Genomic DNA, 26,550 nt, shown 5'->3' with positions numbered 1-26,550 from the left:
CCTCATCGCCAGCGGCACGAGCTCTCACAACCTGCTCGTGTCTCTGTAGCTTCTTTTTGTTGTCGTTGTTGTAGCTCTTTTTTATCGCAGCACAAAACCTTACGCGTTTGGGTTCAGCAGCAGCCAAAAGACTTACCACAGAAGTGCAGAGAAAGATGCAGCGCCCTTTCTGAAGGAACCACGTTGGACTGAGGCGAGATTACAATACGAGCTATTTAGAGAAGCATTACATCACCCTCCGGTGACGTCACGTGGGATTCCTGAACTTCTAAATCATTGCGGTCCGCTCTGGGGGCGTGGTTTTGTGGAAAAATAGGCGGCGCCAGCGAGGCGTGGGCGTGACTGAGGAGGAGAGCAGCAACACAGTCCCAGCTGCCTGGCTTCAAACTGGGTTATAGGCTACAGACTTCTCCAGGACCGCGAAGTAACAGGAGTGTTTTTCGAGAAGGTGCATCCTACTGAGGAAAGAACCTCAGAGTGAAATAGACTAAAAATCACAAATTAAATTCCCGCACGCAGTCATCTATTAAACTCCTCCATTTGATTAAAATGACATATTTAGTTATTTCTAAGAATAACAATCACTGGATTAGGAACACCTACATTGCATTGTCAATTTTATCAGCTCTACTGACCATACAGGAACATTTTGTAGTTCTACGATTACAAAGTGTGATTCCGAGTAGGCTTCAGACCCTCCGCAACCCTGAACTTGATAAGCATTTACAGACAATGAAGGAACAAATGAATTAATGAATTACAGACTGTAGTCCATCTGTTTCTCTGAATTAAAATTCTGTCAGACATACTGCATCTGATCCAGTCATACAGCACAACACAAACAAATGCATCACCATCATGTCAGTGTCACTGTAGCACTGAGAATAATCCACCACTCAAATCATACCTGCTCTGTGGTGGTCCTGACCATTGAAGATCAGGGTGAAATGTTGATGAGACAGTATGCAGAGAAACAGGTAGTCTGTAATTGTAGAACTATAAAATGCTCCTGTATGGTCAGTGGAACTGATAAAACACACAAGGTGTGTTGAAACAAGGTAGTGTTCCTAATCCAGTGATCCTTGAGTGTATTTATATTATTTTCAGGTAAGGTTTATGAAAGAAATTCTACTGTAATCCTACACATGTAGTTAACATGAAGTGATTTTTAGTGAGTTTCATGATTTTACTTTTTATGTGACATATTGTTAATATGTAGCTTACAAATAGGTGTGGATATGTATACACGCCGTACAACCTTCAAGTAATTCAGGGTCCATCTTAGAATCTGAGCTTCAGTGTCCACTTTATCAGCAGCATCTTGTTCTTGTACTCACACCCACTGGCCACTGTAAGACGTCTACCTGCCTTACAGGTCATACACTGTAGCACTGTATCATACACATCTGTTTTTACACATAATCTGTTACCTCAATCATCATCGTTCAATGTTTGCTTACGAGACAACTGTTTTTCAGGTGTTATTTTGGGTGGTGAATCATTCTCACTAGAGTAACGACTACAATGTGGAAGTGTATGTCACATGGGTTACAGAGTAACAGTTGTATGTGCTGAGGTTTTTACAAGCCAGTATTAATGCTAGGCTGAAAGTAGTCCACCAACCCAAAATATCCAGCCAAAAGCAGCTCTGGGATCAGAAACTGACCATGGATGAAGAGTTAAAGAATGGCTGATCCACAATGTATATCAACAGATGGGGTACAGTCTCTAACAGTACACATGGAAGGTGGAAATGCAAAACTTTTAAAGTGGGAAGTGAGCAGATACACCAAATAATAAATATTAACAATTTATTTCCTTACACACAAACACATGCATGCACTATGACTCGTGGGGATCATTTTGGTCCTGTGCTCTGGTCAGAAGGCCAGCGTGACTAATTGAACCAGGCTCACCAGTGTCTCAGTTCATACTAAATAATGGAAGTGCCGGGGGTAAATAAATTATTGGCAGGATTATGTCTACCCACAAGTGTTGGATTTAGAAGATGGTGTTACAGAATCAAAGCTGTGACTTCTTTGCCCGGAGATAATTTCCAAGCAGACGTAATATGATGCAGGTAACATCGCAGTAAAACCCAGTCCTTTATTTCTAAAGAGGTAGTTTTTTTTAATATAGCATCAACAATCATTTTCTGTTTAAAGGCAAACATATTATTAAAAATCCACCCCTTACGTGCTCACAAGAGAGATCATTAGACAATGGAAAAACTCACATGATCAGCATCTTATAAGCAATATTTGCTTATCTATATAACGGGACTATTACTAATATCCAGTGGTGAGACATGATTGTTACTGTGAGGCCTATCTAATCTAGTCTATCTACTGAATTAACTAATCAAATATAGCAAATACTGCCTTTAGACCTAGCAAGATCATTTGTCTTAAAAATACATTCTATCCATTTGAAAATGATATTCTTAGTAAAGCCCACATTCAGTTCCAAATTATATTAATGTATTATCTGCCATGTTATGTCCAGTTCCTGAAAGCTTAACCAATGGGAATGTTTGTTATATCTATGCTCTAAAGTAGAATATCCTGAATGAAAGATTTTCCATAGGGCTTTTACAAAACTGTAACTCCCCACTAGTATCTATTCCGCTTGAATATAGAGCATGTGTAGACAAATCAAAATAATAGGTATACTTCATATTCATCTGGATCCTAATGGACAATGGCATTAAGATAAATTTATAAAATTAGCAAATAATATAAAAAAATAAGTATATATAGTTTATGCCTTATTCATATTTTACAAACATCTAAACACTTATAGTGCACTCAGGTAAAGTAATATGGCAAGTTTTGATACTGATCTCCAAGGTCACTGCAACAGTGATACTGCTGTAACCTGATAATGTAAAAAACTGTCTGTAGCATTTTTTTTACCTCACAAGGGTAAAAAGGGTATTACTGCTGAGAAAATATAATCCTGAGTATTCAGCACCATAACACTGATTCTGCTAAGAAGACTTTAAAAAACCTAATCTTACATACGAATCTTTATTTTTCATTCATTCTTTGTCTGTAACCTTTTATATCAGTTTAGGGTTGCAGTAACTAATCTTTTATTTCAGCTAAATTTACTACAACATGCAAGAGCAGAGGCAATAGGCATGTGCCTCATCTTGATCATTACATTGACATGGGAGCCATTTGCAGGTAAAAAAGAATAAGAGGCTAACCCAGGAGGCAGGAGACAGAGTCACGGCCCTTTAGCGCTTTAGTGGCTCTGCTGGTGGCAGCACTGTGATTTCTGAGGCTGGAGGTTTTGCTGGAGGAGTCGGAGATGGCTACAGCAATTAATGACCGTCTGCTCTGGGGAAGAGGGGGCTGTTTACAGCGAGCCGTCCACACTAAGAGCCCCGTCACGGGAACAATAACAGCGGCCCCATCCACTGCCATAACTCAGCCTCCTCCCCTGCCTCTGTCTTTTAACCCAGGCTTTAATCAAAGCTTTATGACAGTCTTTTTGTGCCTTTATGGCCTATATATTTCCTCCACCGATCCAAACATCATTTGGCGGGAGAGCTGTGCGATAAGTGGCATAAGTGCACAGCCAGGTAGGTCACTGACCCCACACTTCAGAGAATTTTGTCTCTAATGCAGAGGAGAGGTTAGCTTGTCACTGAGACTACAGTGAAAAATGTATGGCAAAATTTCACCAGTAAGCCTTATTAAGGCTAAGCTGATTTTCAATAATGGGCTTAATGTTCTCCTTCAAACTCATTACAATATTTAGACGCTTACATTTAACATATAGGCCATTTTCTACTATTTATTGAATGAAACATAATAAAACACCTGTGATATGCGTTGGCCAAAATACCACAAAGACCAAACTACACAGCATTTGGCATGTCTAATGTGCCCTCAGAATGACCAGTTTCAGCACCTGTTAAGAATGAGCCTCTGTCTCCGTTTTCTGATTGGGTTGTTTTAACTCAGTTTGGCTTCAGATCCCCAAATTAATATGCTAATGCCCTTAAAAGTGTTTTTGTTTTTATAATATGTCCCAGGTAATGAAGAATTATGTATGTGTCAATAGTTTAATAAAGAAGATGTAAACACCCATAAGGAAAAGGTGTAAAATCATTCAGAGTGGTCTCACATCAATTAAAAAAAAAAAAAAACTACAAAGTCAGGCATGTTTAGAGTGGTGGTGAGAGAAAGCAGACATCTGAAGTTTCTGAAGCTTCATCAGCATGTTACTACTGAAATATAAAGGAATACACTTTTAGGATTTATAACATTAGAACATTTAGGATAGCACTTTACAGATTTGTAACAAATATGTAATAATTTGTCAATATTACAGTGCCAAGTTGTATTTATCTCAAATAAGATGTTATTAACAACTGAAAACATAAACATAACCATGAAGCTACTCTGCTGAAAGGATGTGTTACTACAGCTGTAAAATACATCAAATCAAATTAAATCAAATCAAATTTATTTGTATAGCACTTTTAACAACTGATGTTGTTACAAAGCAGCTTCACAGAAATCCAGTAAGAAATGTTTGACATGAAATGTAAAAATGTAAAGAATGTAAAAATCCCCAGATGAGCAAGCCTAGGGGGACAGTGGCAAGGAAAAACTACCCCAGCTGATGAAGATACCTTGGGAGGATCCAAGGCTCACACGGGGGGACCTATTCTTTTCTGGTCAATCTACTGTTAATAAGAGTTAGGAGTCAGTGAAAACTTCAGTGTAGGGGCAGCTCCAAGGCACTTGGTGGTGGTTGGAGCGTGGGCAGCTGGTCAGCGTGGAGGAGGAGCTTGACAGTCATCCATCAGTGTCCAGCCGGGCAGGTGGGCAGTCATTTACTCGGAAAAAGGTAAAGGGTTGGAATTAGTTTTAATCTGTTTGGTGTTTGTAAAGCAGAAAATGTGAACATTTCCAGAGTGTGGCTAATGACTCCAGCAGATCTGATTATACAGCTTTAACTAAAAGGAGAGCACTAGAGAAAGCCCAATCACTATAAGTTGGGACTGTGAGTAAGCCAGCAGAGGAAGACCTGAGAGTGTGAGCTGGTTTGTAGGCATTAAGTAGGCCAGACAGGTAGTAAGAAGCAAGGTTATGTAAAGCTTTGTACACTCTCAGAGAAAATGGTGAAGTAAAGGTACATCATTGGTCACTAAAGGTACAAACAGCCCAAAGGTACCTTTCAAAGGTACAACATTGTTTAAAAGTCCAGTTGTGCTCCCTAAAGGTAGATTACACACTCTTCTCCAGAAGGAGAGGTGGATATTTGTAAGTTTTCATTATAGAACTGTGTCAAATAAGACAACATAAAATAAGTCGTAGAGATGAAATAGAGTGTATGAAATCAACATAATATTAAAATCTACACTTATAATAGAATAAGGTACAATCATGTTTCCTAATTAAAGGTACCCTTAAGGGTACCACCACAGAGACAGCAAAAGGTTCCACCACAGTGGCAAATATTCTGACAGTGTATGTGAGGAGAAGTATTTTGAATGGCTTGTGATATTTTACAGGAAGCCAGTGGAGCTGTTGCAGGATGGATGTAATATGTTGATGTGCACAAGTGCGAAAGAGGAGGCAAGCAGCAGAGTTCTGTACCATCTGGAGTTTGCGTAAATGGGAGGAATTAATACCAGCAAGTAGGGAGTTACAGTAGGACAGGTGACAAGAAATTAATGCACGAATAAAGGATTCTGCAGACGACTGAGAGAATGATGACCGAATTTCTGCAATATTACAGAGATGGAAAAAAGAGGATTTAACTACAGAGTTAATGTGTGCACTGAATAAGAGCTGAGTCAAAGAGAACACCGAGATTTCCTACCAGAAGTGAAGGGGACAGAGTTTCATTGTCGATGAAAAGAGAGAAAGAAGAAATTTTAGAGAGAGTTGATTTGGATCCAATAAGAATAAGTTCAGTTTTATCACTATTTCCTTTCGGTTATGCAGTTCTCAGGATGGGTGAGGGGTGGATTTTTAATTTAGATTGTGTGCTGATGTAAGTCTGTGTGTAGTCTGCATAACACAGAAAATTCAGCTTAAGGCTACATATTATATGGCCAAGAAGAAGCATGTACAGAATAATCAGAAAAGGTCCAAGGACTGAGCCTTGAGGGACTCCCTGGGTTACCACAGATGTGTGAGAAGTATGGCCACTAAGGAGAACAAACTGTTTTCTGTGAACATTCCAGGACAGTGCCCCTAATACCCAGATCTTGCAGCCTTGATAGCAGGATTGAGTGGCTTACTGTATCAAAGGCTGCACTCAATAGGAACAGAAGAGCATCCACACACACCAGGAGGTCATTACTGACATTTCTTAAGGCAGTTTGTATGCCATAGGTGATTACTGGAATGGTTCAAAGAGGCAGTTAGCTGATCGCTAATGCTGGAGTTTGGACAGAACTCCAAGCTTTATATAAGTTTGGATAGAGATATAAGGTTGGATAGAGATCAAGAGAAAAAGTTGTAATAGTTTTAACAGCGTTAAAAGTAGAAAAATCAGAGGAGGTGGGTGGGGCTTATTGAACGGAGAGGCAGAGAGGGATGGGAAGAGGAATTATTTGTAGGGGATAGTAGAGAGCTTCATGCAATTTTTGATTCAAACAAATGTAAGAATGGGTAGCAGAACAAAGGGACGGCAGCCTCAGAGGTTTCAGGGGGTTTAAATTATTTGGTTCACTGTTGAGAAAAGATGATGAGAGTTTGTGTTAGAATTATTAATGAGACCAAAAAGTTAGGCTAATTTAGCTGTATAAAGGGCATCTCTGTAAGGTAATAGGTGTTGTATGTACATCCATCTATAGTTAACCCTCAGATCTCTCCAAATACTGATCTCACTTAGTCTTCTTCATCAGCTGGCATTAAGTTTGTTGGTTTAACCACATATTTGTTGAGATGTTTAACCATTTAATTAATTAGCCACCAAAAGTGTGTTTTTTATGTGTCTTTTATGTGATTATATAATGTAATGATAATGTGGTGTGTACATTAATCTGTGAAATGACTAAACTCACATTCTCAGGTTGGTGCTTTTTCTTTACCTGGACATTTTCAGTATGAGACAAATTAGAAGTCACTGTCGCACGTATCTCTGTGTTACAAATGATTATTAATGACACTTAAAGTGTTAATAGCCTAATTAATAACCTTGCAACAAACAGGATTTTAAATCATTTATAAACCTTTATAAGCGTAGTCTTATTTTAAAGTGGTACCTATTTATTTATTAATTACTGGAAAAAAGACATTTATTTTACTGATGAGTACAATCTATTATCATAACATTAACATATTACTACCCACATATTATAAATTTGTCCTACCAAAGACACTTCCTGGCTCCTGAATTGCAAAAAAAAAAAAAAGAAGACAATAAGATAATATATAAAAGAATATATAATTATATATTTCAGCATTACATACAAAAATACAGAATTTTAATACATATTCTAGAAATAGATACATATAGCAGAAATTGCAATCCTTGGTTAGTGTTACCTCCTCTGGAAAAAATGCATTTGTTTCAGTAATACAGCAATACTTCAAATTTATTTAAATTCCCCTTAAAGGCAATGTCTACGACTGTGAGCAAATGTTGTTCTCTGGTTTGTCTACATTCAAAAATTGACATTTTTGACATTGACATCTGTGTTTACTTTCATGTCTTTAACGCTGTCCTGAATTTAGAGTCAGTTTTATCTACAGCAAAACTTAGTCAACATTACCCACCTATAAAGCAGGAATAGAGCAATATCCTCAGCAGAGGGAGAAAGCCTGGCTTACTGGACTGATTCCCTTTGGGTTTTTTAACCATTTACAGACATGGGGGCTTCGTAAACAGATTGGACAAGTTGCAAGCACACAATGTGACTGGAGAGCTAGCAAATGGTGAGGAAACGAGTGTTTTTGATTAAAATGATGAATGTCGCTTTTAAAGTGCAAGCGCGTTTACATCTTGCCAAAAAAATTAAAAAGACGAAAATACTATGAAATGTGTACATATACTAATCCACAGCCAAGTTCTCACTGATTAAGTCTAAATGCATCATATACTTAGCTTCAGGTTTGTTTCATTGGCTGTTTCCAGTTCTGGGTAGAGCTGCTGATAATCTGTCTGTCTGTGTGTTTGATCTTGTTAACGGAATGTTCCACTCTCACTCTGTCAACTTATTTCCATGTCTTTAAATGCCTGCAGGGATGGAAATGTTGAAGGCTTAGGTTTTATGTAATACTCCATGCCCATTCTCCACAGGACATCACAAGGCAGGCAAAGACAGTTGGAGGAAATTCCACTCTGATACATAGCATATCCCCATTCTGCCAGGAAATGATTAAATGAAAGTTGATCAAAATGTATTGCTAAAATGAACATTTTTCAAGAAGTTTTACAGAAACAACTACTTTCATGTAAAGGTGAAACACCCTCCTACTGCACGTGCATCAAGCTCAAATTAAATTTGGTCTTATATGTCATAAGTAAACAGTTCTTAACCAAAACAAAATCTAAGGGATAGTTATTCCAAAGTCAACATATTCATGAAGGTGCATTATTCACTGGTGCTTTTGGGTCACATTCCATCAGCAGGTCATTACCATTATGAGGGCTTATGAAGTGTGGAATAACACAGACAGAAAAAAGTTGACAACATATTTAGCCAAAGAAGTTGAAGAGTATTTACCATGGTGGGGGCATGAAACCCTCCACTCTGCCAAAGACGGAGGAACAGTGCGTATAATAAGTGTGAGCATGACCATTATAAAGTCATTTAAGTCCTTAATAGAGTCTGAGGGTTTGCTTTTGGCTGTGCTGAAGGATCAGATTGCCTCAGTGGACCTCTTTAACATGTCCAGGATTTAAACCTAATGTCTTTCTGCTATCGCTTAACTCAGCACAACTCCTGCAGCAGCCAGCAGGAGGATTAAGACAATATTCTAAAGAGAATCCAGAGCTAAACCAAAACAGTTAAATGTGTGACAAAATATTGATTAGTTGTAAAGGCTTTACATGTTTCATATGATAAAGTTTTGTAGATACCTGCTCATCAAACGTTCCTTCTGAAATCAGCCGTATCTAAAATCGTATCTAGTTTGTCATCAGTTTGCTTCATGAACAGCCTCAGTTCTCTAAACTTCAGGAAACTGTGGAGTTCTGTTAATTTTCTCCACAGACAAATCCTGTAGGATTTATACCCCATTAGCTGACACTTGCCATTAGACATGGCCTTCTTAGGGTGATGTGTGACTACTCCAGCGTGACCCATTTTATTGGCAGAATATCCCTGAATAATATTAAAGCTGTGTGGACAAAATAGAATGTCACTAAAGGGTGCTAGTTTAAATGAGCTGAATTCACATATGAAGAGAGGTCTGAATATAACTTTGTCCAAACTAACAGCTATGAACGTCTTGGTATTTTCATCCTCCCGATTTCTGATTACCTTGCATCTCTTTAGTTTTTGAGAAATGGATTGAGCAAATCTATTGCGTAAGATTTTAAAGTGCTGATGTGAAACTGTGATGACTTTTTTCTCTGGGAAATTAACTGTTCGAACATTATGTGGGATTACATAATTTTCCACTAAAATCATAAAGCTTAGCCTTGAATGCACACTGACTATAGTACTGCATCAATATGAGGTGCAGCTGTCTAAGCATTGGCCCTAATATCAGGACATTGCTGATTTGATCCCTACTGATGCCATAGCCACATGGGGCAGGGGTTAAAGTAGGCACAACTGGCCTCACTTTCTGAGTGGATAGAATGGCCCACCCTTAGATGCTCATCCCCTAGCACCAGCTGACAGCCATAACAGACCTGGGAAATTGCCGCCCTCCACCAGTGTTTTGAAATGTCCAGTAGAATTGCATTTGAAACTGTTTGAAATGAGGTGGTGGCTGGCATAACATGTCTTAGATGAAGCAAGTGCATGCCTTCATCTCACCCCCTCACCCAAAATAAATTTAATTAAGTACTGCAATTCTGGTATAATGTGCGATCCTTTAAACCTTTCACCACCTAGACCCTCACACATTCAAAACTGCAGAAATGCTCTAATATACAACACTAGTCTGTTACATCATCTTAATTTCCCAAACATTAATGAAGTGAGGGAGCACGTCTGTGTGATTAGAGGCAGTTTTCTGTATTGGCCAGAAAAAGCATCAGTAACTTGGGGTGGGGGGTGGGAGGGTGAGGTATGGCTGGAGGCTATGCTGAAATAGACTGCCATGGAGTTCTGGAGTGCCTCAAAGCCACGAGTGAACTAGTGAGGTAATGCTTTCATAGGCATGTCCCACAGCGTGCTCCAGCATTGCTGGAAAAAGCGGGTGGATTGAGGGGGGCTGCACTGAACTGAGCTGAGGCCTGCTGTGGTGCCTGAATTAGGCCCAACCCCGCAAGGTCCCCATTACACACCACCCGGGCACAACACCAGCACAGATGAGCTGTGCCAACAAACGTGAACAGGAAATAATGGAAAAACAGAGGTGGAGCATGTGTATTAGTGGGGAGGCTCTGGGGTTGAAGTGAACAAGAAGAGAAGCTTTCTCTGACATTGCTTGTAACTGGCATCTGACACTGGAATGGCTCTGTCATATGAAGTTTATCTTTGCCAAAATAGCTCTTCCAAATCAGAACTTTTGGATCCTTACAATGGAGTATTCCTTAAAGAGCTTAACTTATCACCCAACTGATTTTTTTAAGTGGCCAGAAATAGCTCCTAGTTTTTTTTGCATTTTAGCCTTTAACATAGGACGTAAGTAGGGCTGGGCAAGTAATCGAAAATCAATCGAAATCGACCTTCAGTATTTCTAATCAACATAATCTTGTCTATATCGATTATATAAATTTTTATTCTGTTATGTCCCCACTGTGTGTTCCTGCACTGTCCCATGCTACCAAGCTACCGAGCTGTAGTTGCGTGATTCTGCCCCTTTCTGCCACATGGAAGCAGCCTAAACTCAGAGGCCAGCCAAGCAACTTGAGCAGTTAGTACCAAAGAAAAACACAGCGTCTGTGGTTTGGATGTGCTGTGTTTTGATTGACTATAATTAAGACGACACTGAACAAAAAGAAGTCAAATGTAAACACTGAGAAAAAACAGTTTCAGTGACCAAAGAACAATCACACACCAAAAAAAAAAAAAAAAAAAAAAAAAAAAAAAAAAAAAAAAAAAAAACCACAAGAAGAGCTCAAAAGATCAAGAGAGGAGCAAGCTCCCAGAAACATTATAAAAAATATCCCAGCTTTAATACTGGAGCATATTTACAGTACAAGACTCATCAGTGAACTACAAGGGTCAAAAATACAATAACAAAATAACTGTTCATGAACTGTAATCGTGGTAGAATGTACAATTAATCGTCACATAGATTTACGCTCATATTGCCCAGCAGCACTAGATATAAGGGTGAAACCATACATTCTGACCAGGTAAAATCAAATTGCAGCACTGGGATACCCACATTATGCTTAGATGGCTCATCTTTTGAGGTCAGCTGAGTATTTTAGCTTGGTGGACTATTCACAACCTAGCGGTGACACTGAGGTGCTAAAAATCCTAGCAGTGCTGCTGTGCTGAGAATAGCCATCAGTCATATAACATCTAGTCAACAGTGGTTTTATTGTGTTCCCATTTCAGGGATGGATGGGTAGATGTATTCATCTGTATATCATCAGATGGGATACAGTCTGTGAATGCACATTTATGGTAGGCAGACACAAAATTAATGTCTCGGTTAGTGACAAGGTAGACAACTAATTAACTGGCAACCCAACTGTTTTCTTTTTAACATAATATCATTTAATATTCACTTGGTCTTTAAACATGGAAAAAAATGAAAAACTTTCTTTCACACAGAAGTACAATGAAATCTGTGGCAGTAAAACACACACACACTAGTGATAAGGGTCACTCAAACATTAGGCAATGGTTTCCATCAAGTGTGAGTTCAAACTTAAGTGGATTTTATACACTTCGCTTTTGTAAGTAAAGAGGTAACTAAAATTACATACAAATTAATTATGAAGACAACAAGGCTGGAAAGATGATTCTCAATGTGTGGTTATCAGTTAAGGTTGGAGTCAGATGAAATATCGGTGTCTGATACCTGATCACTGTCTGGCCCATGGTTCACTGTCTAAGATTGATGGAGCTGTTCCGAGGCCTTGTGTCTTTAGACTCCTAGTCCTTGATCCCACTAGGTACAGACTGTGAGAAAAGCAAAACTGTAAACACTTCAGATTCAAAGTATATAGCCATCTTGTTTAAAGATATTTGGTCTGATCTTTTATTTCGTTCTTTCTCTTAATGTTGGTTTACAGCGCTGAATTGAGGATCGATATTTGAATTAATGCTGATTACTGAAGTTGAAAAATGCTGAGGTAGTTTAGGATTGTGAAGTTTGCATTATCCCATACTTCCCCCATGTGGCTACGGTCAGGACTACAATGTTTACTAAAATATCTGTGAAGTGACGTAGTCTTCATGCCCATCAAAACTGGCCAATTTCTGCAAATGCGACGGACCAGTACCCCGGAGAGTAACGGGGATGTAAGAATCCTGACCGGAACCAATTCAAGGAACCAGAGTTCATTTGGTCAAAATGGACTAACCTGAAATGGTGGCAAAGCAGCAATGCGAAGCACCTGAGACCAAATCAGTGCTTCAATGGCCAACTAGGGCGATCAGTATAGGTTCCATACACACACGCAAGACTGTGAAAAAGCTTCATTTTATTTGACATCGGGCACGTGCACAGATAGTGGTGCTCAAGCACCTGCCATTTTGCCCCGGATGAGAAAAGTGTTCTGTTGGAGCCCACATTTTTTTCTTCATTCGTCAATATTATAAATATTACCCTCTCGGTCATCAGTTCCCCCCAAATTTTTGATGTTTGATATGTTTTGATATCTGGTGGGCATTTAATTCAGCTCTTGTGACAATTCGGCCCCAATCTGATCCACTGCATGCACATGCCCCCGCCTTGGCCCTCCCTCCTCCTCTGGTTAGCACTCATGCAGTGCTAAGCGCCAGGCCAAACTGCGGCTAAACAATTCTCCTCTGACCCACAGCATCAGACAGACAGGTAATGACTGTGTTTGTGCAGTCCCTGACATAGTTTGGTGCAAAATGAACCTCAACACTTAACATTATAGCGCAGCTGAAAACATTATGTGGCTACTGGCCTGACATTTCCTTCTTTTTTTTTAAAGTGTGCAAAACACTTGCTTTTGGCTTGAGCACATGTCTGTGCACGTGCCTGTTTGACAACAACAGGTTGAATATTAGTAATGTGGAATATGCTAGTTTATATATTATTAAAACGACCTAAGGGCATATTCTTAAAACTTGCCCTTTATAAAAAGCAAGTTTTATGAATTTGCACAATCATACAAACGGTGCACAACACCCCTGGCTCCTGGTTTTGACTCCTTCTGGGTGTTGTCAGCAGAAAAAAAGAATGTTCATATTAAATTATATAAAACGTTCATAATAAAATGCCCCACCTTAAAGACCCTCCTATAAAAATCAAGTTTTTAATCTTGTTAACATTAACATTGTGTTGTTATTTCTTTGCTAGCTAAATACGCAGTCGATGCCAAGTCAATTCTGCTTTGAAACTCCAGTATACATCAAACCGACAAATAAAGACTGTCAGGGTTTCATACGTCATAAACATAAGAAACCATTCCAGTCAACTTCTGAGTCTCTGGCCAGCAGAGGAGGTGTAAGTGGAGACAGGGGTGGGGCAATTAGTGAAAAAAGCACTTTGTTACATGTAAGCCAGTTTAAAGGCAATTGAGGATTTTATTTATTAACTTCTACTCACATATTTGATGATACGAGATTAGTTTTTGGGTTTAACTGATGACCGGAATGGGACTTTTAAACGTCCAAGAATCTGGTTTTCCATTCTGGTTTTCTCACTGGAATTATATGTTATGAATTGAATTAAGTTACTTTACTTGACTAACTAAAATTAGCTATCTTCATTTTTTTTTCGTTATGACACTGCTTTCACAAGACTGAAATTAACTTTCTACGCATTCTCAATTTCACATTCAACGGGCGACTTCAAAAGTTGTAATTGTGGAATGCCATCCATCCATCCATTATCCACCGCTTATCCGGGTCCGGGTCGCGGGGGAAGCAGTCGGAGCAAAGAAACCCAGACCTCCCTCTCCCCAGCCACCGACTCTAGCTCCTCCGGGGGTATACCGAGGCGTTCCCAGGCCAGTCAAGACATGTAGTCTCTCCAGCGTGTTCTTGGTCTGTCCCGTGGCCTCCCCGTTGGACATGCCCGGAACACCTTTCCAGGAAGGCGTCCAGGAGGCATCCGAACCAGATGCCCGAACCACCTCAACTGGCTCCTCTCGACGTGGAGGAGGAGCGGCTCCACTCCGAGTCTCTCCCGGATGTCCTAACCCTGTCTCTAAGGGAGAGTCCAGACATCCTGCGGAGAAAACTCATTTCAGCCGCTTGTACCCGCGATCTCGTTCTTTCGGTCACTACCCAAAGCTCGTGAACGGTAAATCGAGAGCTTTGCTTTTTTGCTCAGCTCTCTCTTCACCACAACGGACCGGTACAGAGCCCGCATTACTGCTGACGCTGCACCGATCCGCCTGTCAATCTCACGCTCCATCTTTCCCTCACTCGTGAACAAGACCCCGAGGTATTTAAACTCCTCCACTTGAGGCAGGATCTCACTTCCAACCTGGAGGGAGCACTCCACCCTTTTCCGGCTGCGTACCATGGACTCGGACTTGGAGGTGCTGATCCTCATCCCTACCGCTTCACACTCGGCTGCAAACTGGTCCAGCAAGAGCCGGAGGTCCCGGCTCGATGAAGCCAACAAGACCACATCATCAAAAAGCAGACATGGAATCCTGAGACCACCAAACCGGACACCCTCCGCCACTTGGCTACGCCGAGAAATTCTGTCCATAAAAATTGTGAACAGAACCGGTGACAACGGGCAGCCCTGACGGAGTCCAACTCTGACTGGAAACCAGTCGGACTTACTGCCAGCCATACGAACCAGACTCCTGCTCTGTTTGTACAGGGACTGGATAGCTCGTAACAAAGAGCCCAGTACCCCATACTCCCTGAGCACCCCCCACAGAATACCCTGAGGGACACGGTCGAATGCCTTCTCCAGATCCACAAAACACATGTAGACTGGTTGAGCAAACTCCCATGCACCCTCCAGGATCCTAGCGAGGGTTAAGAGCTGGTCCTGTGTTCCACGACCGGGGCGGAATCCGCATTGTTCCTCCTGGATCCGAGGTTCAACTATCAGTCGGACTCTCTTCTCCAGTACCCCCGCATAGACCTTACCAGGGAGGCTGAGGAGTGTGATCCCCCTATAGTTGGAACACACCCTCCGATCCCCCTTTTTGGAAAGGGGAACCACCACCCCAGTCTGCCAGTCCAGAGGCACTGCCCCCGATGTCCACGCGATGTTGCAAAGACGTGTCAACCAGGACAGCCCCACAACATCCAGAGCCTTGAGGAACCCGAGGTGAACCTCATCCACCCCCGGGGCCCTACCACCAAGGAGTTTCCCTACCACCTTGGCCACTTCAGCCCCAGTGATAGACGAGCCCAAGTAGATGTGGTAGATATATACATTACAGTAATAAACTTAGTACCAACATAATTTAACTGCACAGTCAAAGCTCAAGTCCAAACCGTAAAGCGAGCTTGGCTAACTGTAGCTAGCTAATCTACTCATTCACATTATGTTAAATTATTGTCCTGTGATTGGTTCAAGTTAATTCGTAAAGTATACAAACCGCCTCTATGCAAATAACTCAGGAATCAATCTGTGGTGGGTAGAGGGTTATGTTCTAAGTTTAAATCTGAAATCTGTGTGAAAACATTTCATACAAATGCTGGAGGAGTAACACATTTTAAACAGTGTTCATTATTATTATTATTATTATTATTATTATTATTATACTTTTAATACGCAAAGCATCTCAAAGTGATTTACAATGAAATAGCAAATATGTAATAAGCCTTTCCAGTTTTTAACAATTATGTCAAGTATTATTTTTTTTTACGTTGAGATAGAGAGAGAGAGAGAGAGAGAGAGAGAGAGAGAGAGAGAGAGAGAGAGAGAGTGTTGCACCTGAAGCTGCAGGACTGAACCAATCACTCTTCATCATCATCATTGTCAACCTCCTCCTTTCTCCTCCTTATGGTCGGGCCAGGTATGTGTGACGTCAGCGCGTCTTGCTGCGGGACCCTCTCTCTCGGACTGCTGTTCCAGCTGCAGACGTCGCTGTGGGTCTTTTTGTCGGGTCGGTGAGGGAGTGTGTACGTGCCAGCCACAGCCACAGCAGCAGCAGCTCCAGCGGCTCCGGCTCCTCTCTCTCCGCTCGCCTGTCGTTCAATGTAGCGGAGACGGAGACCACCATGACGACCATCGCCGCCGCCTCCTTCTTCTCCAACATTTGCCGCTTCGGAGGCTGCGGGCTGCACTTTGAAACCCTGGCCGAGCTCATCGTCCACATCGAGGACAATCACATCGGTAGGTGCCCGGGACTGTGGCTGGTGACTTGTTCGCTGTGGTTAGGCCTGGGTTCGGTCGCTGCAGCGATTTGCTTCATGTACGAGCAGTTCCATTCCACCTTAAACGGTGCAGCAGTCCCATGCTGGCGCCCGAGGCACTTAAGGTGGAACCAACCGCTTACACTAAAGCCTCCTCTTGTTTACTGTTTGTCTGCTCAGAGCACGTTAACCAGATATTCTTACCCTTGTTTACACCCTTTATCATGTTTCCTGTTGGACATATTTTGGCTGCCCTGTTTGCGGAAATATTGTAGCGAGTAGCTAACCTTAGCTTCTTAAGTCGTAGCTCCCGTTAGCTAATATAACAGTTCAGTACACAGCGGTAGAGCTCAGAGCTAGCTGGCAACAAACGGCGTTAGACACAAAATTCTTACTTTTTATATTGAATCGCTTTGCTTATAGTAATTATAAACACACCACAGTAACGGCCTGCAGATATACACCAGTATAAGGACGTCATTGTGAGTGGAAGGTATATTTGATAAAAGACAAACAACCCAATCAGTTTTGTCACTCACTTGTTAGGATCACTACATCCCCCATTAGAAGACAATATTATTACGGTTCCATAGTCTTGATACAGTTATACTTCTGATTGATTTATATATACTGTGTATTGACTGTTTATGACTGGAATGTTTTCCTCACCTGCTCTTAAAGGAACCCCTCCGGTGAAAAATCGTGATTTGTATCTTTTTAACATTAATATGTTGTCTTTATGCTAGAAAATGTATAAGATGCAAAACTAGCAGGTAACACTAAAGGAGTTTCCACTTTGAAAAAGCAGTGTTGCAAAGACAGCCTCAAACAGGCAAATTCAGATAGCCAGGTTTTGTTACCTCATAAACCTAGTGAACTAGCCCAGTCAATTTGTGGGCGTGGCTTTTGAGATTCACCCCAATCAGTGAAGGGAAAGGTGGAGACCTGCACAAACTGAAAGGAGGCAATTTGTTTAATATAATAGAAGTGTCTGTCACTTTTTTTCATTGGAAATAACTTCTAAATATGTAATTTTGTTGAACAATGATTAGCTTTATGGGGTTAATCAATGACTGGAGCAGGAACAAAAACTAATGAAGTTTTATTCTTTTTGTGTCTTAGACAAACTTTTTTTATTGAACCAAAACAGAATTAAGAAAGAGATCATTTATCATTAAGAAACACTCAGTTATCACAATTCTGTGAGTGGCTATTGTTTATTTTTTCCATAAAAAGACAATTGGCTGATGATATTTACAGACAATTCTAAGCTGCACTGATGTAAAAATATGCACTTTTCAGTTATCTTTGAATGCACTGTAGGTTTCATTTTATTTGCATTTCAAGATTGCTTTTGGTCCAGGCATGAGAAGGACTATTATTTTCCATTGTTGAGTTTACTGTTTCATCTCTACATTCCTTACTTACATTGTTTGATTGTAGTGCATGCGGTTAAGCTGCTGGAGCTCTTGTAGGCAATTCTGTATTTACTAGGGTTGATGAGGCCAGAGTCTCTCCCTGGAGTGTTGTAAAGGCTGAATTATACGGTTTCTCTCAGGGGATGGGGTCAAATTGGGGTGACGTTGCAAGCATCATCTGTCTAATCCAAAATAGCAGATGCCCAGAGTCATAAAATTACAGCCTGGCACACTTATGATGGTGTTATTTCTTGCAAAGTGGTGTGTGTGTGTGTAAAAGCAAGAGAGGGAGAGAGAGCTCACCAGTCTGCTCCACACAAAGGGCCAGTGTAGCTGTAGATTTTAATTCCAGCCTAGCAGGAGTGCACCTCCTATAATTAATCAAAGATTTGAATACTGAAACCAGTTAAATTAACATGTGAATCATATGCTCTTCTTGATGTTTGGAATTAAAATACAATTGAAAATACACTTACATTCCTGCCCTTTTGTGGATAAAATTTGTAACCTGTGTATTAAATTAAATATCCTGGTTTGGTATTCAAGGTGGAGTTTAATGAGCAGAAGTTAAATTAACAATCCAGATTGACCAAAGATCCAAAAAGCCTGCTAAATCCTTCAAATGCCATTTTATGGAACATATAGTAATTCTCCACAAAGTACCTCTATGTGGCTGACTAATTTGTATATAATATGACTTATAACTTACACGTTTTGCTGCTGCGGCTTTGTGCTTGTCTGATTTTTTTTTTTTCTCTCCCTTTAATTCATTTTGTGCACTTCACAGAGCTGGCTTCACTCACTCACAGTTAACAAAATGCTTCCCTGCCAAAAGCTTGATAATGAGCTGATGATCTAGATGAGGTGTGTTGGGGAGATTAATTGAACTGCTGAAATGGTTGTGTCCATGGCCTTGCAAACTTGTTCTGGAAATCATTAGAACTGATGCTGCTGGACAGTGTTAAAACTTGCTTTGTTTTTGTGCTGCAGCAGAGGGGTGCCTTACATCAGTGACACGTTCCGTGTAGGGACAGGCACACACTTCAGTCTTTCATTATCTTGGATGAGTCCACACTGTCTGTATGTGATATGTGAGCTGCAAGCTCTGATTCTTTAATCTCTGCTCTGGTAATATGACTCTCAGTCTGTCAGCCTCCTGGAGAGTTCCACTGCTGACTGTGTGTGAAAGGATTTGTAACAAGAAACCCACCTGCAGGAGGGACACCACCTCCTTTACGGCTGACGGACGCATGCCTTAACCAGTAAGAACAGGCCTAGCATGGTGCAGGCAGCTGGAAGGCTTCTGCTGCCCATCATCCATCTTAGCATGGAGCGTTTACTCTTGATGAGGCACTCATCAGGCACAGACTGGAGTTGTATGTAGTGCTTCATTACAGCTGTGCTCTGTTAAATTCTGATTTGCCTTGCTCCTGTAGGACACTAGTGCAACTAAACTGTGAGCTAGTGTTATGAATTTTCCAAATGTGTTATAAGCACTTTAACATTAATTTCTAGAGTTGTTTGCAGAAGTGTACACACCTGCCCATTTTAATGTAATAACGTGGTCCTACATATACATAGCGACCATCTTAAAGTCCACCTCCATTCACCATTTAAACCCCTAAAGAACCCTTTAGAAGGTTTTGCCAAGAAAGAAATACCCCAATGTTTTGAAAGAAGCTTAGATATAAATGTAACCCTTTACCTTCACCCCCCCCCCCCCCCCCCACACACACACACACACACACATGTAAGTTGATGAGATTGGTTTATTAGTTTTATGATGTATGGGACCCTGAATTTCAGAATTGTCAAATGCTGCGGTTTCAAAGCAGATATGCTCAGTCATGGCAATTCCTGCTTATTTTGCTCAGTATACTCTTTTAGCAAATAGAAAATTCCCCACAGATATGTTAAGAATGTAAAACACTAGATCATCACAGGAGGAGATGCACTATATTCCAAAGGTATCCACTGGTGTGCCTTCTCACACATTTGGACCTGAATGACATCCCATTCGTAAACCATAGGGTTTAATATGATGTCCCGGAACCGTTTGCAGCAATAACAGCTTCAACTCTAGATTTAGAAGTGTGTTTATAGGGATTTTGACCATTCTTCCAGAAGCAAGTTTGTGAGGTCAGACACTGATGTTGGAGGAGAAGGCCTGGCTTGCAGTCTTCACACTCATTCATCCCAAAGTTGTTCTATCGGGCTGAGGTCAGGACTCAACGCAAGAAGGAAGGAACAAGAAGGGGCCACCCCCAAACTGTTCCCTCAAAGTTGGGAGCATGAAATTGTTCAAATGTCTTGGTATGCTAAAGCATTGAGGGTTGCTTTCACTGGAACTAAAGGGCAGAGCCCTAATTCTGAATGACAACCTCATGTCATAATCCCCCCTCCACCAAATTTTCCACTTGGCACAATGCAGTCAGACAAGTACAGTTCACCTGGCAACTGCCAACCCCTGACTCGTCCATCGAATTTCCAGATGGAGAAGCGAGATTCGTCACTCCAGAGAACACGTCTCCACTGCTCTAGAGTCCAATGGTGGCATGCTTTACACCACGAAATCTGATGCTTTGCATTCCGCTTGGAAACCCATTCCGTGCTGCTTTCTATGCACTATTCTTGGGCTAATCTGAAGGCCACATGAAGTTTGGAGGTCTGTAGTGATTGACTCTGCAGAAAGTTGGCGACCTCTGCACACAATGCTCCTCAGCATCTGCTGACCCTGTCTTGCCTGCCACTTTGTGGCTAAGTTGCTGTTGTTCCCAGTCATTTTAAATTTGTTATAATACCACTGACGGTTGACTGTCGAAATTTTGTAGCAATGAAATTTCAGAACTGGACTTGTTGCACAGGTGGCATTCTATTATGGTACCACAATGAATTTCATTGGGCTCCTGAAAGTGACCCATTCTTCCACAAATGTATTTAGAAGCAGTCTGAATGCATAGGTGCTTGGTTTTATACACCTGTGTATAGAGGTGTATACACCTGACTGGGTGATATGGACAAAAAAAATGAATATCTCAATATATTTTAGCTGATTGGTGATATACGATGTACAATATGATATATGTTGTGAAATATAACGTGAAAAAATGTTTTGTGAACATTTTATAAGCTAAACAAGATGTCAGATGACATTTTTATTTATCAAAATAAAGACTGAAGTACATGACTTTATTCACTTACAGACCTACAGTGTCTGTAATAAAATGCTTTTAAGAACAGTGTAAAGGCTTTGGCTATGTACACCCAGTGTGGACTTCTGCAGATATGCACTTTTAATCTACCAATCTTCAATAAAGCGTATAGTCACGCTCAAATATGTCTCACAGGTGCGTCTTAACCATATATCTGTCGTTAAGGCAAAATGTTTTACTAATGTGAGCCGGTTGGAAAGGGTCTGTTGGACTTAAATGTACATGTTAGGCAGTGCTTCTTATGCAAAGAAATTGCAACTGGGCAATTGGTATCGTGGGTCAGGAGTTTCAATCAGCCTTTTGGATTCCTTTTTCTCTACTGTTGAGATGGGCATCATACCCTTTGCTATGTAGTAAACTACCACTTTAGTAATGCCACGCCACTTTATACTTTTCTTTTTGTAAGGCACAGTGCTAGCTAATGAAGCTTGCAATGCTGTCTGAACTGGTTTATTGGAATTATACTGGGACATAAATGCTTCTGAACTGTAGCAGCAGCACCTCAGAGTTTAACAGCTTCGTATAGATGTTTGTGCTGCTGTTGTAAGTGGTGAAATAGGCTAGCAGTACCCCCCCATATTTTGATACTACCTCCTTTCAGGATTCTCTGCAGATAGTTTCATCTGATCGGTAAAATCCAAACCATTTCCCTATAACTGAACCGAAGGCCTTCTTTTTATAGACTAACTCCTCTTCACTCTGTGTAACTCTCCTCCACTGTGTGTGTGAGAGAGAGAACGCAGGGGGGTGCGGGGCTGTGAGCAAAGCAGACAAGCTGAGCAGAGCACAGATTCATAGTGAGAAAACAGAATGTCTCTCTACAAGATGGAGCAATTTAAAAACTTCAAATATCGATATAAACGATATAGCCTCACTCCATATCCCGCTCTGTTCTATCTCGATATATTTTAAAATATCAATAATCCGCCCAGCCCTACCTGTGGTCACGGAAGTGACTGGAACACCTGAATTCAGTGATTTGAATTTGGTGAGTGAATACCTTTGGAAATGTAGTGTATTTAAGCATAAGCAGTCTTGTATTACATAATTTAAAAGTTTTTATTTGTATTTGATACAATTGTGGTGATTTTAAACTACCCATAAAAATTTCCTGATGTTTCACTGACTGACTTAGCAAGCAGAAAAAAAGCGTTAATCTATTTTAGTGATCCTTATCGATTCTGGCAGTGGAAAAAGCAGAAATGAGCATGAAACTTTTTGGAATGTGGATGAACAAAATTAATTTGAATAACAAAATCAACTAATCCTGTCACTAATGTACTGAGAAGATATTAAATGCACAGAAATCCTCATAAAGAGTAATAAATCTGAACCGTACATACATTGTTGTTGAAAGGTTAAGTGTTGCACAATATTCCTGCAAGAGAATTCATAATGTGTCGATTCTTGCTGTCAGTTTTACAGGAGGTTTGCTTGAATGATCTTAAACGGAGTATGGACTTTCACAGGCTCCCAACTCATGGTCTCAGCTACAGATTGCAAAGCCATGAGTCATGTGTTGATGTAGTCTTTTAAAGAGATGCTCGCCATCTGCGGCCATTTAACTTGAAGGCTTGCAGAACCCTTTCACTCTTAAAAATAAAAGTGCTACAAAAGGTTCTTGCCATAGAAGAACCACTTGTAGTTCCATAAAGAATAATATTTTTAAAGAAATATGTGTGAATAAACATTTTAAAAGGTTTTAAAAAATCACTCAGTTTTAAGGTTCTTTACCCATTTAGACATATTAGTAAAAATGGTTCTTTATGTAACCTAAAGTTGTTCTTCTATGGCATCACTCAACCTATAGCAAACAACCTTTTGTAGCACATTTATTTTTGTCACTGAGTGTTCAGTGACAGGTGATATAGCAATTTAATATTTGAGCACTGCTCAAGTAATGTGCAGTGCTCAGATGTGGTGCAGCAGGTAGTGTTGTAGTCACACAGCTCCAGGGTCACTGAAGAGTTTGGTGTATTCTCCCCGTGTCCCCATGGGTTTCCTCCGTGTGCTCCGGTTTCCTCCCACAGTCTAAGAAACACACGTTGGTAAGGGGAATTGGCGACTCACAAGTGTCCATAGATGTGAGCGTGAGTGAATGTGTCACCCTGTGAAGGACTGGCGCCCCCTCCAGTGTGTGATTCCGCCTTGTGCCCAGTGATTCCGGGGAGGCACTGGACCCACCCGGACCCTGAATGGGATAAGCGGTTACAGACAATGAATGATTGAATAAATAATTAAAGGTCTTTGGCATACATTCTGTGTAGAGTTCTTAGAATATTTTGAAAAAAAATAATATACCTAATAATTATGTTGCACAACTTGCTAATAACACTGGAGCAGGAGGTTAGAACAGTGCTGGGGTGAGTTGTACCTATGGGAAGGTCTTTTGCAGAGTTTGGCTTTTAAACAGTTGCATTAGCTGGCATAGTTAATAGAATGCACACGCTTCACAATGCACACTACCACAGTGTTGTTAAACCCTTAAAATATAGTGACATATAAAGTATCTTATTGCTTAGTGAAATGACATGTTAGATCATGGGTTTCAGTTGAAATGGGCATGACATAATTATGAAAATGTTGATTATTTTCAAAATACACATGATACCACAGAGGAAATGACTACTTCTGCGGCTTGAGTGTTGAGGAATTGATGATAGAACCAAAAGCCTAGATAGGTTTTTATACATGTTATATTCATTCATTTGAAAGTTGGGAATGGTTTGGAAGCCAGAAATGTGTCATTCATTGCACTCAGGCAGTAGGATTCACACAGACCAGAGGAAAGGCCTTCTAATGGCCTCACCAGCGCCACCTCCAGTTGCAATCCAAGCTATAAACTATAATCTATAAGCTACACAAGCTGTATAACAAAAGGCCTTTGGTTTGGGTGTTAACCCATCCCCAGACAATTGAACAGTGATTGTAGATTTATTACAGAGAGTTTGTGTAAAGACTAATGTTAACTTCCTAATGGTTGATTAAGTTAATATTTCTAACAAACATAAGTTAATATTTCAGTCAGATTTAATGAGTGAAATCCATTATTCTAAACAATGTAAAAAAAGAATTGTTGAGACGTATGCAAATAATTTTATTTTTGGTTTAAAATAAATCTGCTAATTATCAGCTGGGTGGAGCAAAACATGTGTAAGAATGATAGCTTGATGATGAATATAGAGTAGACGTCCTTAGACTGACCAGTGAAAACCAATGACTGCTGCTGGAAATGTAAGTGAGTGGAAATGAGAATTAAGTCCATAGGAAACAAATCAAGATCATTCTTGCGAAAGATTGGCTTTGGAATTGAGTGACTACTCTTAAGAGTCTGAGAGTCCTTGTTAGGCAACATTAGGAACATGCCATTGAAACTTGTCATTCTTAGGCCTGCAGATTACATTTTGTGGTGCATACAGGTGGCTCCATAGTCATCAAACAGTCTGGATGACTGGTGGACATGAACACTTTTTATCTTGCAAAATATGTGTCAACACCTATCTGACCAGTCTCATCAGGAGGGTGGAGGGTGAAGAGCTGCTAAGGGACACCCAGTAATTTAATTCTTCTGTCAGCATCAAACAGGACAAGATAGGCAGTTCAGTTTAGCAATGAGAATCTGTCATTTTTGTGAGTCTTAATTACACTAGAATAATATCATTGAATTGGATAATGGTGAAATCTGAGATTCAATAACTCCTTAAATTGTTTGCTACAAAATCTTAACCAGAATTTCAAGAGGTTGGGGGTTTACAGTGGTCATGGTAATGGTTTTGTAGTCTTGCAGTTGCACTGACCCCTTTTTGACCAACAGAGGGGGATACATACTTGTGTTTCCATTAAAGCAGTTCCACCACATGCCCAGATTGTGACTGGAAATGATTTAGCCACCTTTATTTGCAAGACAGCTGTTTGAAATATTTGAAATTTTATAGCGTGAAAAGGAATACAAAGTAAAAATTATGATAAGCCTTGTTTTGGCAATATAACAAATGTAAGCAGGCCTGGACAAGCAAAAAAGCAGATTTCAAGTGTTGCTTGAATAAAAATGAACTCACTTGGCTGACTGTTGTTGGCTTAGACACTGTTACAATGGCCCGTTTACAATCTTTTTTAAGTTCAGTAAAAAAGGATTATTCAGTATTTTGCTAGGGATTTATGTAGGACACTTTTAAATGAACAGCATTAGGTGGTGAGTAATCAACTTGTAAAGTTATCTATGATCTGATTGAATTGTCTTTCTTGTCTACGCAAGCTTGTGAGAGCGCTCTCACTCTTTCAGAGTTGAGCTCTGTATCCTTGATGAAGTGGCATGCATGGGTCAAAGGTGTGAGCTAAAGGAGGGATTGGTCTTACTGGTCAGTAACGAGGTAATTAGTGGGCCCAGGAGTGGGGAAAAAAGGCTTCTCCTGGAACCACTCCTTCCTCCTGCCTCACTCCTGGTGAAGTGCGAAATCTGGCACGCCCTGAATAGCGCCAAGGGAAGCCTAATTACAGAGAGCAATGGCAGATTCTGGCCTCTCTTCCTCTCTCCTCATCTGGGGACCTGCTGCTTAAACACATTCTCTGCTTTAATTAGTACCAGGCTAAACAAGGTCCATATTTTAGCTGTGAGCTCTTTAAAGCTCAAATGCTGCAACGGTGCAGGCCCAGTAGGTGACGCTGCCTCACTTGCAAAACATTTTTGGACCTTCCACTGTTTCTTTGGGAGCTATGGCAGTGATGGATTGGCCTCGTTATGTACAGCAAACGAGCTCATTAAATTTTTAGGTTGTAATATTTTATTGATGCATAATTTAATACAACATATTTTGGAACGAATTTCATTTTTTTGTGGTTCCCATAACAAAACTTTGGACTTGAAGTTGAATGAACCCAAAGGGAAATGGTGTAATTGTCATAAAGTTGTAGTTACAAAGGCATGCTCAGGTTTAGACTTGCTCTCTGCCTGTGAATCATATTCATGTGCAAGACTAGAGATGAAACATAACGAGTGACTCAACACACATCATACAGCTGCTCTTAGAGTTGGCCACTGGAGTTGCCTTGCCTTCAGTGTTTGGCCTCAAAGGCCTTTTAGATTAAAGTGTTAATACAATGTGGAGATGTTAAAATGACTGAGGTCAGGATCTGCCAAAAGAGCTCTGTCAGAGAGCTAACCGTAACTGCCGCAAATAAATCAGTTCTGTATGTTTTAGTATCATTATTATGGGAACTGTTATAGTAATTCACATTGATGATTTTAATGGACCATAAAATGATTTTGGACAGGAATACTAGGTCTGACCAGGCAGTGTTTTAAAACTTTCAGTCCTGGTGAGATGTGTATGAGTTTAGAGAT

The 26,550-nt window shown here is 40.4% G+C and overlaps 1 protein-coding gene and 1 long non-coding RNA gene across 2 annotated transcripts in view; one reads left to right on the top strand and one right to left on the bottom strand.

Annotated features, from left to right (window-relative positions):
- Positions 1 to 7,586: 7,586 nt before the first annotated feature.
- Positions 7,587 to 16,294, bottom strand: LOC136708918 (uncharacterized). Its single transcript, XR_010804409.1, has 3 exons — positions 16,158 to 16,294; positions 12,132 to 12,232; positions 7,587 to 8,211 (listed from the first exon to the last, which is right to left on the bottom strand). It is a non-coding gene; the product is annotated as an uncharacterized lncRNA (long non-coding RNA).
- The window catches only part of jazf1b (JAZF zinc finger 1b), a 26,671-nt gene continuing 16,294 nt past the window's right edge, over positions 16,174 to 26,550 (top strand). The window contains exon 1 of the mRNA XM_066683823.1: positions 16,174 to 16,559. Within this exon, the coding sequence (XP_066539920.1) occupies positions 16,445 to 16,559 (115 nt within the window). The 5' untranslated portion in view covers positions 16,174 to 16,444. The remainder of the gene's footprint in view (positions 16,560 to 26,550) is intronic.

Source organism: Hoplias malabaricus, chromosome 10 (genome assembly GCF_029633855.1).
Source record: "Hoplias malabaricus isolate fHopMal1 chromosome 10, fHopMal1.hap1, whole genome shotgun sequence".
In the NCBI taxonomy this organism is placed as follows: domain Eukaryota; kingdom Metazoa; phylum Chordata; class Actinopteri; order Characiformes; family Erythrinidae; genus Hoplias; species Hoplias malabaricus.
This window is presented reverse-complemented; position numbering and strand designations above follow the sequence as displayed.